At 35.7% G+C, this 12032-nt stretch overlaps 1 protein-coding gene across 3 annotated transcripts; it reads right to left on the bottom strand.

The window, feature by feature from the left end:
• Positions 1-1485: 1485 nt before the first annotated feature.
• Positions 1486-9284, bottom strand: LOC103955172 (serine/threonine-protein kinase CTR1). 3 transcript variants are annotated; one of them, XM_009367050.3, is made up of 17 exons: positions 8525-9284; positions 7090-7391; positions 6858-7002; positions 6450-6553; positions 5865-6073; positions 4696-4821; positions 4435-4593; positions 4287-4327; positions 4130-4198; positions 3921-4021; positions 3702-3786; positions 3490-3588; positions 3169-3237; positions 2944-3075; positions 2728-2822; positions 2445-2640; positions 1486-2331 (listed from the first exon to the last, which is right to left on the bottom strand). In XM_009367050.3, exons 1-16 carry the CDS (start codon positions 9107-9109, stop codon positions 2532-2534), a joined length of 2430 nt encoding a protein of 809 aa, XP_009365325.1. In that variant the 5' UTR covers positions 9110-9284; the 3' UTR covers positions 1486-2331; positions 2445-2531. The 3 variants fall into 3 exon arrangements, with proteins under 3 accessions (XP_009365325.1, XP_048423871.1, XP_009365324.1); XM_048567914.1 differs by having other exon boundaries at positions 1486-1870; positions 4435-4821; XM_009367049.3 differs by having other exon boundaries at positions 4435-4821.
• Between the last annotated feature and the right edge of the window lie 2748 nt (positions 9285-12032).

Consider the following 12032-nt stretch of genomic DNA (forward strand, 5'->3'; position numbering starts at 1 on the left):
TTTATGAACTAGGAATTTCATTTCATTCACACTACCATTTAATTGAACACTGGCATGCTTGACTCTTTTTATCATAGTCAAAATTCAAATTAATTAAACTCTTTTTGCAATCTGTTGAGAGACAAAAGAATCAAGCCTTCTGAAATCATCAGCCATGGCAGCAGCAATAATAAAATCCACATGAATATCAAACAGAACATGAAAAATATGCAAGGTGTAGGGCATTCTAGGTTGCTGAGCATGAATTAGAAACTACTAGCATCAATTATAAAAGAATAATATATATATGTATAAATATATATATAATAATTAATATTATATATTTTCGGTTTGGTATGGGATTCCCGAAATATCGAGAAGCCAATCCCAAATCCCATACCAAAATTTTGGGATTGGTTCGGGATAGCATCCCGAAAATTTCGGGAATTTCGGTTTGGGAAATTTTTGGTTTGGGATCGGGATTTTTTCGGTTCGGTTCGGGATTTTCGGGAATTTTTTCCACCCCTACGAGTGATAGCGTTTCGACGTCCTATTGATTGATTTAAAGACACGGAGACTATTTATGCTTCGTCACCATGTTTGTAAACAAAACAAATAATTTTTTTTAAACAAACAATATTATCTAAGGTTTGGGACCTAAGCTTCATACTGTGATAATCATAATAATGTAGTTCAAATTCACGTTTAGCGAAAATCAACCTACAACAACTTCTCGGTTACAAGTGAAGAGGAATATTAATAACCCTAATACTAAGTGACCAAGAAAACAAATTAAAAAAAAAAAAAAAAGACTTGTAGAGGAAACAAATTATGTTAATTTCCTTCCTTTGATTCCTTAATTCAATCCAACGTTTAAAAATTGAGAGAGATGTATAGATAGCACCACTCATAGGTATTTGACCAATAAATGGGTGTAAGTTACTTATTTTAATGTAATTAGTTTGGGAGTCTTTTTTTTTTTTTTTTTTGGTTAAGAGTTTGGGAGTCATGTGGTTAACTAACTAGAGCTTTCAAAATATTTTTTGCTTAATATTGTTTTTTACATAAAACACCTCTTTTTATATAGTAAAGGGAGTGAGGATATAAAACCTTTTTTTTACTAATACAAGAATGAGAGATAATAATTATTATGAGACTTGTTATTTACAAAATTCGAACCAAAGATTTTCTACTTATAAGTAAAGAGAAATATCACTTAAACCGTAATAATCATACAACACATTATGACTATTTAGAAATGCTAATACACTTGATCAATTTAAAAAGTAGGGCCTGGCCTGGATATAAGATTGAGTTTAAATAGATAAGTCACCATTTCTTAAAAGAAGAAACAAAATTTTTTGTGGTCCACGTAAGAAGTAAAATTAAGCTAAATATGTCTCCATACAACTCAATGGTTTAATTTGTCACCTCTACATGCAAAGGCAGCTCAGGCTGAAACTTACAAGCTGGTTAAAATGGTAAATTCAATTGACTAAAATTTAATTTACAAAAAGACAAAAGGGGGGTCGAATTTCATAATAATACTTTGGTCAGGTACATCGAATACATCACATAATTCAACAAGCAAAAGCAAAGGAAGCTTAAACATAATAATGTAACACCCTACATTTAATTAATAAATTGACCAAGTGGATTCCATTTGCAGACTTTTTTGGTCTGCTTTAAGTCTAATCAAAGCTAAAAAAGAATTAAAAACGCATCGCATGATGTTTATTGGTTCGGAATGCAAATTACAGAAGAAAAGCTTTGCTGCCGATTTCTCTGCTTGTCATCATCGGCGGCATTACCATACCGGAAAATCTCTCTAAAACTTGCCGGCTTTCCGATACCCATCTCTTATCGGTTAACTTTGACATAAGAACAAGATCTGCAATCCAAATGTAACACAAGGGTGACCGAAACATTAAAACATTGAGAAGAGGAGGGAAAAAAAGATAGTAATTTGTCGACGACTGGATCGCTACAGAGGCGTGCCTCCTAACAGATTTGTGCACTTGGGGCACTTTGTAATTTCGTTTTCTTCAATTTCACTAGTGGGGCAACAGCAGAAACCAGCTTCTAACTGAATGACTAGCTTTCACATTTTGTAAAGGCAAGGACAAACCATGCTGGGAAGGATGTAGTCGATTCTAGTAACGCTCTTTTACAAAATTACGAAATAGAAATTATACAACTTTCCCGAGACGAGGAGACAGAACGGTTTTTGGTAGACTTCTGTGAGAAGAGAAGAGACGGCAATGCAGACACTGTTGGCACTCATAGTTTCCTTCATTAGGTTAACGAATCAAAATGCTTAATTGGCGATAAGAGAAGAAATGTACAATGGCTCTGCAACCGGTTGATATAGAACACGCATCAGACATTTATGCATACAAGTTCAATGTACAGGAAATTGACCACAAACCAAAACTAAGAATACATATTGAAGGTAATGGCCATACCCGAGACTATGAACAGCATGCATCCACGCCACACATCAATTCTCTAACGAATGCTGTATTATGTGCATGAATAAGACTCGTTCCCATTCAGGTAAGTAATGGCATATCCGCACGACTAGGTTGAGTGACGGGAGCTTTGATCAACGGCGTCAAAGAATCCATGATACTAGCAAATGAAGGCCGTTTCCAGGGTTCGCTGCAGCATGAATTTGTTATTAGAGAAAACGGGGAAATTTGTATACAGAACTCAGTTTAAAATATTGAATTAGTGTCTCAAACTCACTTGGCCCAACAAGCCTCAATTATAGCTGCCACATTAGGATTCAAATCACGTGGAATCTCAAGCCTTTTGTTTTTAAACCCAACAGCTGCGACAACCTACGCAACATAGAATAGAAAGGCTATATATCATCATGACATTTTCACAGTCGTCAGGTCTAAAGATAATCCCTATTTCCATTTTACTAACCCACAAGAGCATAATCACCATAACACAAACCTGTGCTGGGTTTAAATTACCCCATGGCTGTTGCATTGTTGCGAGTTCCCACAATATTACACCAAAACTGTAAACATCTGACTTCTCATTTGATGGTTCATCACGCAGGACTTCTGGTGCCATCCATTCAGGCTAAAGAAAATAGAGAAGAATTTTCAATTTCCAGCAAAGCCACCATAAAATTGTAACTTCCAGGTTGTTTGTCTAATTTAAAATAAAACTTACAGTCCCGGCAGCTGATTTTGAGGAGAGGAAGGTGTTTGCCTTCAAACGGGAAAGACCAAAGTCGCAAACCTAAACCACAAAACAGGCATGAAAAATGATATAAATGATGCAGTAAGTAAACAAATGCTGGCGCACTAAGTCATGTTCATTTTCAAACGCATAAAAGTGCTTAAAGTCGAGCACATGGCAGCAAAACTTAAACTCCTGTATCATGCAGCAGTTTGATCATTCACCATGCTCAGAAACCAATTAAATAAAAATTGATGGTCCATTCCAAACGCTCAAAGCATAAGCAAACTAAATGCTGTAGGGGATCCTCACCTTCACTGTATATTTTTTGTCCACCAACAGATTTGGAGATTTTAAATCACGATGAACAATGGGAGGTTTGCGTCTATGAAGATAATTCATTCCCTTTGCCTGTGAAAAATTTCAGATCATGTACAAGAACACAATGAATAGAAACTAAAATATAAAAACTGAAAAAGAAGAATAAGAGGCGACAGAAGAACAGGTAGTCTTCATATACTCACCACATCATAAGCCATACTCAAGCGACGCCTCTCATCCAATGTCTCCTTTGCACCAGCTTTATGCAAAAGCCTATACAAGCTACCTCTGCAATTAACAGCCGACAATTCAGATCTTTAAACAATTTGTTGACATGGTATAAATGTCTAATACATATGAAAGTTCCTATTTGTGGGGGTGGCAGAGTGGGCAGGGGTGCAAAAAGAGGACATTACAAAAACCTTGATAAATATTCTGTGACTATGGACAAGTTTGGAGGTTTGGTAACTGCACCCATAAAGAGAACAATGTTTGGATGTCGCAGGCGCTTCATTATAGTAACCTAGCAGACAAAAGACGTGAAGCTTATCTCAAATTCAAGACAAAGAAAGTACAAGGAAATTATGTACTTAAAAATCTCAATGCGTCCAAATGTTCTGCCATCATGTACCTCACTCAAAAATTCTTTAAAGCGTTCGGCATGAAAATCTTGTTCCATTAGAATCTTCACAGCAACATCCTTCAATGTACAACGTTTTATCAGTATTATGAATAAATGGTTATCTCAGAAGTAATGAGGGCAGAGTGTAAATAGATTAGGTACTTACAGAGCCATGCCAATCAGCGCGATGAACAGTTCCAAAAGAACCTGCAAATGTGCAATGTTATTTTTTACAGCCTCAAACTAACTTTTATGAAATGCATTAAGTACATCAAGGGCATATGAGCTCTTCATGTTCATAATATTACTTATACCTGCACCGATTCTCTCTTTTATAATGAGATCACTCCATGGGATGTCCAAATCCTCTATATCGAACCCGAGCTCTCTACTTGGTTTACTAGGAACCAGTTGAACACCCTCAACAAACCTTGAGTCTGTAATTGTATCCACCCTTGGACCATCTCTATGCCCTACATGTGGCATACACTTTAGAGGGATTGGATCATTTACCACGGGTGGTGTGTGCAAAATATTTTGAAGAGGATTAAACAACTGGGGATTTCTATCATCACCACTTGTCCGGGGAATTTTGGCATGTGCAGAGGTGTCACCACTGAGACTTGAAATTAGGTTTTTCCCCTCTGTACTCTTCCTATCAAAGTGTTTAGGATACATATTGTCCTCTTCAACAGCACTTCCTGTGATGAGAGAAAACACCATGGGTGAACTACAATCAACATGACAGATGAATGCTAATTTACATGACAAAATATAGACAAGACCATAAAATAGTTATAACTTAGAATTATAGCTACAGGCTTAACGGGATAATGAAAGTCCAAAAGAGCTGTTGATGAATACTTATTTACAGTTCAATGTAAACATAATCACAACATAGTTAATGCTAGAACTCTATATGCCAAGGGTAAACAGACGAGGAAATTTGGAGTCACGTTAATAGATAACTGCCAATTTATACGACCCCAATGCAAGCCTAATCGGCACAACCATTACTTGAACCGTGTGCAAAGGTATAACAGAAAATAAAGCTCTTTAATTTGCTACTAGATCATAAACATTCAATTTTGCATTCTAAAAATCTCAAAACCATCTGCAGTTATCTGACATTCACATGCATCTATCCTAACCCCAAAGAATCAGTAAAAAAGAGTTAAAAGAGGTCAAACTAAATGAAGCCACCATACTAATCCTTTTGATGTACTACTTCAGTGCAGAGGGTGTCATACAAAGTTCTTGTATGTAGCAAGTTCTAGGGAAGGCGCCCTTGCATTACTTTCAGGCAACTAAAATTTAGAATAAATAAGATTATTTATTGTGTAAGAGCCTGTAGCATAGATTTATTAAATGTATGTCTCAAAATGTGAATGGATGTGTGTATGGATATAGAGATGGACACAAGTGTATTTGCATATTTTATAACAGGTACTCCAATTGTAATCATAATATAAATAATGCATCCAACCATAACTTTTCTTTTAGGATTTAGGCATCAATGTATCTTCAGTTCTGCACCATACTGTACCTGCATCCTATAATTATGTCTATATCTAATTGTATTTATTCAAGAAAAATTGTCATAAAACAAATCAACAATTGATCATATTAATAAATTGTTCATACAACACCAATTCTATATACATTATCAGCATTTCTGTGTTTTTTTTTTTTTTTTTTTGTAAATATATACTATATATCATGGCTTTGACAATCAAAGAATTACCTGCAGGAGCTTCATCAAACACAAGATTAAGCGATTGACAGTCTGAGAAATACTGTTTAGCCAGTAACCTGAAATCAATGGTAGGTTCAACTGGTTTTAGTCTTGGAAAGCGCAGTGGTGAAGAAATTGAGATGGATGATGGGCCATTGAGCAAGGAATCAGGGTCGTGCAAGTAGCCTGGAATTCCAATCAAATCGACTAAATACTCCCTGAAGTGAAACAAATACGCCATATCAGATGTTTCCACCAGTTTGATAACATGGAAATGAAATTTGGGACACACTTGATTCTCCAAATAGAGAAATATTCTCTCTAACTCTAATTTGACCATGCTCGTTTTCCTATATAATTTTTTGAACACAAAGGGGGAAAAGCTCGGTCTTGTTCAGGAAGGTGGCAACGGCTGACGAAGGACAGAAAACTAAAGGCATAGACAAAGAAATTCAAACAGATACAAATATGATGAATAACTTTTTACTGAAGCGTAACTTGAATAATTTTGCTTATGCACCAGGCAGTTCTAAAAGTAAACTGCGTTGCTAATTCAAACTATTGATAGAGACAATAGATAAAAAAATAGCATACCTGTCCAACCCAAACCGGACAAGACAAGAGGAGGCATCATCCCTTGAACAATATTGACAGCCTTTGGCAATTCGACAAGGTAAATCAATTGTGTCAGCTAGAACCTTCAAAGATAGACATGTAGCTTGTTAGTATAATACTGTTCTCAAATGAACAAAGAATAATATTAACTTATGGATCAGAAGAACAGTAGTTAACAGACAAAGATTGCCACTAGTATATATGTCAAGGTTAAATTTCCGTGTTCTTTATCAAACTAAGCCTTCAAACCAGAAGCAGAATACTTCATATTACTAACAAGAAGAAAATACAACAAATTTTGTTTATTTATTATCAAATAAACAATTACCAAGCTAAATACACTTCTTTCAAGGAAAGTAAATACATCAAATTATATAGGAGCCTTACTTTGAATAATAAGGCACGATGTCTACATAAGCCAACAGAAAGGCTGCCTATTGGAACAACTACAGATCCTAAGCAATCTTTCAGATCATCGCTGCTCTCCCTCCATATGGAAAAAATTTCATCCTCTCCTACGGAAGAGGAACCCCTTGTGATAGCAATAAAATTCAGTTACATATGAATGGAAGACATAGATATCCTAGAAAGAAATGGACAGAAGATTCAGAAGACTTACCCCATGCGACTGCACACAAGCTTTGCCAGCTGATCTACAATCTCTTTTGTATTTATGCAAGTACAGGAAATGGTTAAAACCCTATTTTGAAGCTCCTTTAGACTGGGATCACTACGTTTATCAATTAAAACCACTTCAATGCTAGAACCAATGCCAGGATCAACAGACCTTAATGATTCAATTGATGGTATACGACCATTTTCTTGCAGATCAGTGCACACAGTCCATACATACTGATCTATCCCATGAATTAGGTAAAATCCATCAGGCACTTTGTCAAAGTATGACAGACAGCCATTCACCTGTTGCACATCATATCAATAGGAAAGGATTAATACAGTTATCACCACAAAACACAAACCATTTGTACGAACAGTGTTGTTTAAAAGCAATTCTTAAACTCCATTAGCCTTCTGAAAAATTTTGGGTTGGGAAGAAAGAAAATGGAATAAATTATCTCTTGTTAGATATCTGACATGTAAATTGTAATATTCTCATAACATCATTTCCCTTAATCAACAGTTACAAGAGTCTTCTCAAGAAAAATCAACAGTTACAAGAGAAAACTCCTCCATCCCTACCTATGTACACGTATACATATTACTATACTACAATTATAGCTATTACATTAACCTAACTTCAATGACAACTGATTTTACTGTGTGAATCCCGATTCATTGGCAGCCTCAACAGGAACTTATTAGTTTCCTAGTTACTGTAAGGTCAGACCAAAATATGCAGCATATTACCAAATTCATTACCAATTATCTTCTATTTCATAACAGTTTTGTGACTCTAGTAGATCAGTTTTGCTTTAGTGATGTTCTCTCATAAACGGAGATGCAATCTGACATAGGATCAAGCAGTTTTCATAACAACTTTTTTTTTAGAAATAGAATACATCATACAATGTAAGCACTGCCCACGTGGTTAACCTGAGGTCATACACAGTTCAGTTATCAATTGCTTGCTCAACCAATACGTTATATTGTAAACAAAATCTAATCAATCGGAAACATTCTTTTCTTGTTTGGTGTGAAGCATGTGAAAGAATGCAATAATTGGATATTTGAGATAAAGGTTAGTTCTTCAATAGGATTCAGATAGGATTGGGGACAAAAATGGCGTGCATAAATTCAAACCCGGTGTTTGGAAGGCCAATGAGATAATGCAGCTTATGAATTCAAATGCCATTGAGCAATGCATAATGTCTTCACAAAAAACCCAAAATCGCTCCAGCCATTCCGTTGATAATTAAGCAGTCTACAACATTTTCCACACAATAAGCTAAGAACTCAGCTCAAATAAGCATATATATATATATATATATATATAGACCGATTCAATTAACAAAGCAAGGCAGCAAACCATGCAACTGATGAAACATAGCACCTCAACAATATCGATTGGCCATAGAAAGCAGAATAAACCTTACCCAAAACCGATGCGAAACGGCATCAACAGAGCCGGACGTCCTGGAAGCCGATTCATCCGGCACTGGATCCAAGAAGTTAGGATCATCGGCGCATGTAGCCTCCGATGAAAGCCGAAGAGCCAAAGCCAGCTGCAGCTGATAACTCTCCTCAGTCTGCTGAGCCCAGCTCTTCCTTGAAGAAGAACAACCGCCGCCACCAGTGGCCGTAACAGCTCCATCCACACCTTTCATTCGAAATTCACCCCCTCCACCACTAACCTTGAACACATCGTCCGGCACGTACCCGAACCCGTCGATCTCACTGACCGCGGCGGTGGATAGGGTCGGAGGGTAGTACTCGCCGGAAATCGAGCTCTCGGCAAAGCTGCTGCCGCTCGACTGCCTCTGCAACCCGGCAGACGAGTACGGGTTGCCGGCCCGATTCGCTTGCTGATTCGCCCGGAAATCGGCTCCGGTTTCCCAATCGAACCCTCTGTCGACTTTCCCCTTGTTGTTCTTGCTCTCCGTCTCATGAAACGCCGCCGCTTGGTCGTCGGGAACTTGGCTCAGAAGCGTGTAGTTGGATCTCCTACCGGGCATTTCCATCGAGATTTGGGACTAATCGGTTCGTCACAAAACCCTAGAAATTCTTAAACCCGCCATCTTTGAAAAAAATGAAGGTTTGAGGACTCAGAGGACTCCACAGAGAAGGTCTGAGTTTCTCTCCCTAGAATTTCCACTGTCGGAGAGAGAAAAAGCGAAAGCGGTGGTGTTTCATTCGGTGGTGTAATCGTAATTATTCTTTAATTTAATTTTTTAACTTTTCTTTTTCTTTTAATTTAATTAAAAGGTTTTGTTTTCCTTCACACGCTGGGCTCGAAGAATTTTTCTCTTTCTTTCTGTCCGTGATTAAGACTGTTTAATTGGGTTTTGGGGTAATTAATTATTGGGTTTAGTTTGGACAATTAGGTAGTGGATCTAGTGATTTTATCAACTTTTTTATGTTGAGATACATGCATTATTTTTTAATTTTGGTACATGATAATTTAGAAAGGTGGGGTTCAATTCACTGCATCTTGTTTCTTTTTAGGATAGTGCTACATATATATATATATATATATCTAGTTTTACTTCTCACACATTTTTCTTATTTTTCAATCGTCTGATTAAATGAATTAAAAAATATTAATGATAAAAATTAATAAGAATGTGTGAGAAATAAAAATACATGTGTGAATATCACTTTCCTGCTTTTATTTTGACAATTTCATTTGTTATTATGGGTTTTTTTTAAAAAAAAGAAATCTTTGCTTGGTGTTCCTTAATGAACCAGTTAGGTTATGATTCAATTAGTTAAAACTCGATAAAAGGCGATCAAAGTCCTCGCCACACTGCATATCTCAATCAAGCGATGACACTTGGAACCGCATAATTTGGTAATAAGTATTGTGCCTACGGCAGACGCTGAGTAGCTAGGTGCAGAGCAAATAGTGGTGGTGTTTAGGCATTCAAATGAATCGGGTCCATTATCATTGTGAGCTTCCCGACAAATCTTGAAAAATAAAGACGTGATAGTGAAGGGTTGGTTTCTAGAAACGACAACAACGTAGGTTACTAGGCCTATGTGGCTATCTATTTATTTTTTATCTCCAAATTTTTGCATGATTTAATATAATTCTTCACATTATTTCCCTTTTAAGTGTTTTTATTTTTTATAGGGTAGCGTTATTTATACATCCATTTTTATTTATCATGCGCCCATTTTTACTTCTCACACATCTCTCTCAACTTTTGACCTTCGAATCGAATGAATTGAAGAAGATCAATAACAAAAAATTAACAAAGATATGTGAGAAGTAAAAATAAATATAAGAATAACACTTTCCTCTTTTTATTTTGGCAGTTTCTCTTGTTATTATGGATTGTTTAAGTCAATTCTTTGCTTAGTATTTGTTAATGGCCTAATTAGTTTTTTTTTTTTTTAATGATTCAATTTGCTAAAACTCGATAAAGGGCAGTTGAATTCCTCGCAGCCTTGCATATCTCAATTGAACGACGACGCCTGGAACCGCACAGATTGGTACTATGTATTGTGTCTATAGTAGACGCTGAGTAGTCAAGTGCAGAGCTGATAATAGCGGTGCTTAAGTATTCCAATGAATTGGGTCCAAGATTATTGTGAGCGTCCCAACAAATATTAGAAAAGAAATACTTGAAATAAACGCTTTGGTTGCTAGAAACGACAGCAGTGTAAGTTACGAGACCAATACGGCCGTTTCTTTTTTATCTCCAAATATTTGCATGATTTAATGTAACTCATTACGTTATTTCCCTTCAAAGCGTTCTTATTCTTTAGTGTGATAATAACACCGTAAAATTTGTGTTGCTAATCCAATGTATAATGAGTGAATAAAATATCAATATCTCATGAACTTAGAGTATAATATAAATAAATAAGTACACGTTACATTGTGACTCATGTGAGAGTGGTGAACCCTTGCCACCCTGCATAAGCTCAATCTAGCGAAGGACACCCTGGAATCGCACAACCTGTACCATGTATTGCGTCCAAGGTAAACGTTGATCAACCAATTGCAAATCAAATAGTGGTTTGACTTGCCTCAACTTGATTGCGGGGACGATTGTGACTAAAAAAAATATATCATGTCGATGGCCACTTGCAACTTTCACGTCAAAATATTTGCACAATCTAATGCAATTCTTTTTATATTTATTATATATATTTTGATACACTAATCAATGCTAAAGTGAGGTAGGAGAGTTTGAACTTGAAGATTTAGTGAGTTGAAGAAGAATATCCTAATTACTAGTGTAATTCATCACTCACTACATTTATTGCATTTAAGCATTCTTATTCTCCGTCGTGATAGTAATATTGTGTGATTGGTGTTGCTAATTTAAATGTTATAATATAAATACTTGACAAGCTCACGAATTTTTTTTTCGAAGTGGCACGAATAATTTACGAGAATGAGAGTTTGGTGAAACATCAAAGTTGATCGTGGCCATGGTTCGCCACCAGTAGTATCATTTTTAAAAGAGAAAAGAAAAGAAATGTATATCAATAACATGTCAGTACGTTTTACTGGGGATAATATCGATCGCACATTAATTATCATCCTTAAATAGTTTTTTTAATTTTAATTTTATTTTTATTTTAAAGAATAGACGTTCACTGAATTCTGATAATTCCATTTATATTTGAAATCAACATTTTAGGATTAATCATCGTTTATGATCCCATGCACAACAGCGTAGTTAACACTCACAACTCTTTGTTATAAGTTGAAAGTAGTTAGGAGTTTTTCTCATTTTACTTTAAAATAATTTAAATTAAGAGTAAATATTTAAACTTGAATACATAGAAGACACACATAAATACGCTCTAAATAATTTGGCTTCGCCTAAGCAAGCATTGTTTATGAGAAATTATTGTATAATTATTAGAAAATAAGATAACTAACCGAAGGAAAATGAAATTCTCTATATAATTAAAAAATTATCCGAA

This window comes from the organism of the source record quoted next, unplaced genomic scaffold, assembly GCF_019419815.1.
Source record: "Pyrus x bretschneideri cultivar Hongxiangsu unplaced genomic scaffold, Pyrus_bretschneideri_v1 Contig47, whole genome shotgun sequence".
NCBI lineage: Eukaryota > Viridiplantae > Streptophyta > Magnoliopsida > Rosales > Rosaceae > Pyrus > Pyrus x bretschneideri.

What these genes read in the sequence shown, in the direction of transcription:
- LOC103955172 (XM_048567914.1), bottom strand. Translation starts at nt 9,109, where the DNA reads ATGGAAATGCCCGGTAGGAGATCCAACTACACGCTTCTGAGCCAAGTT. An exon ending in CCGTTTCGCATCGGTTTTGG is followed by an intron (nt 7,392 to 8,524) that starts GTAAGGTTTATT and finishes GATGTGCAACAG; the next exon opens with GTGAATGGCTGTCTGTCATA. An exon ending in GTTTGATGAAGCTCCTGCAG is followed by an intron (nt 4,822 to 5,864) that starts GTAATTCTTTGA and finishes CTCTCATCACAG; the next exon opens with GAAGTGCTGTTGAAGAGGAC.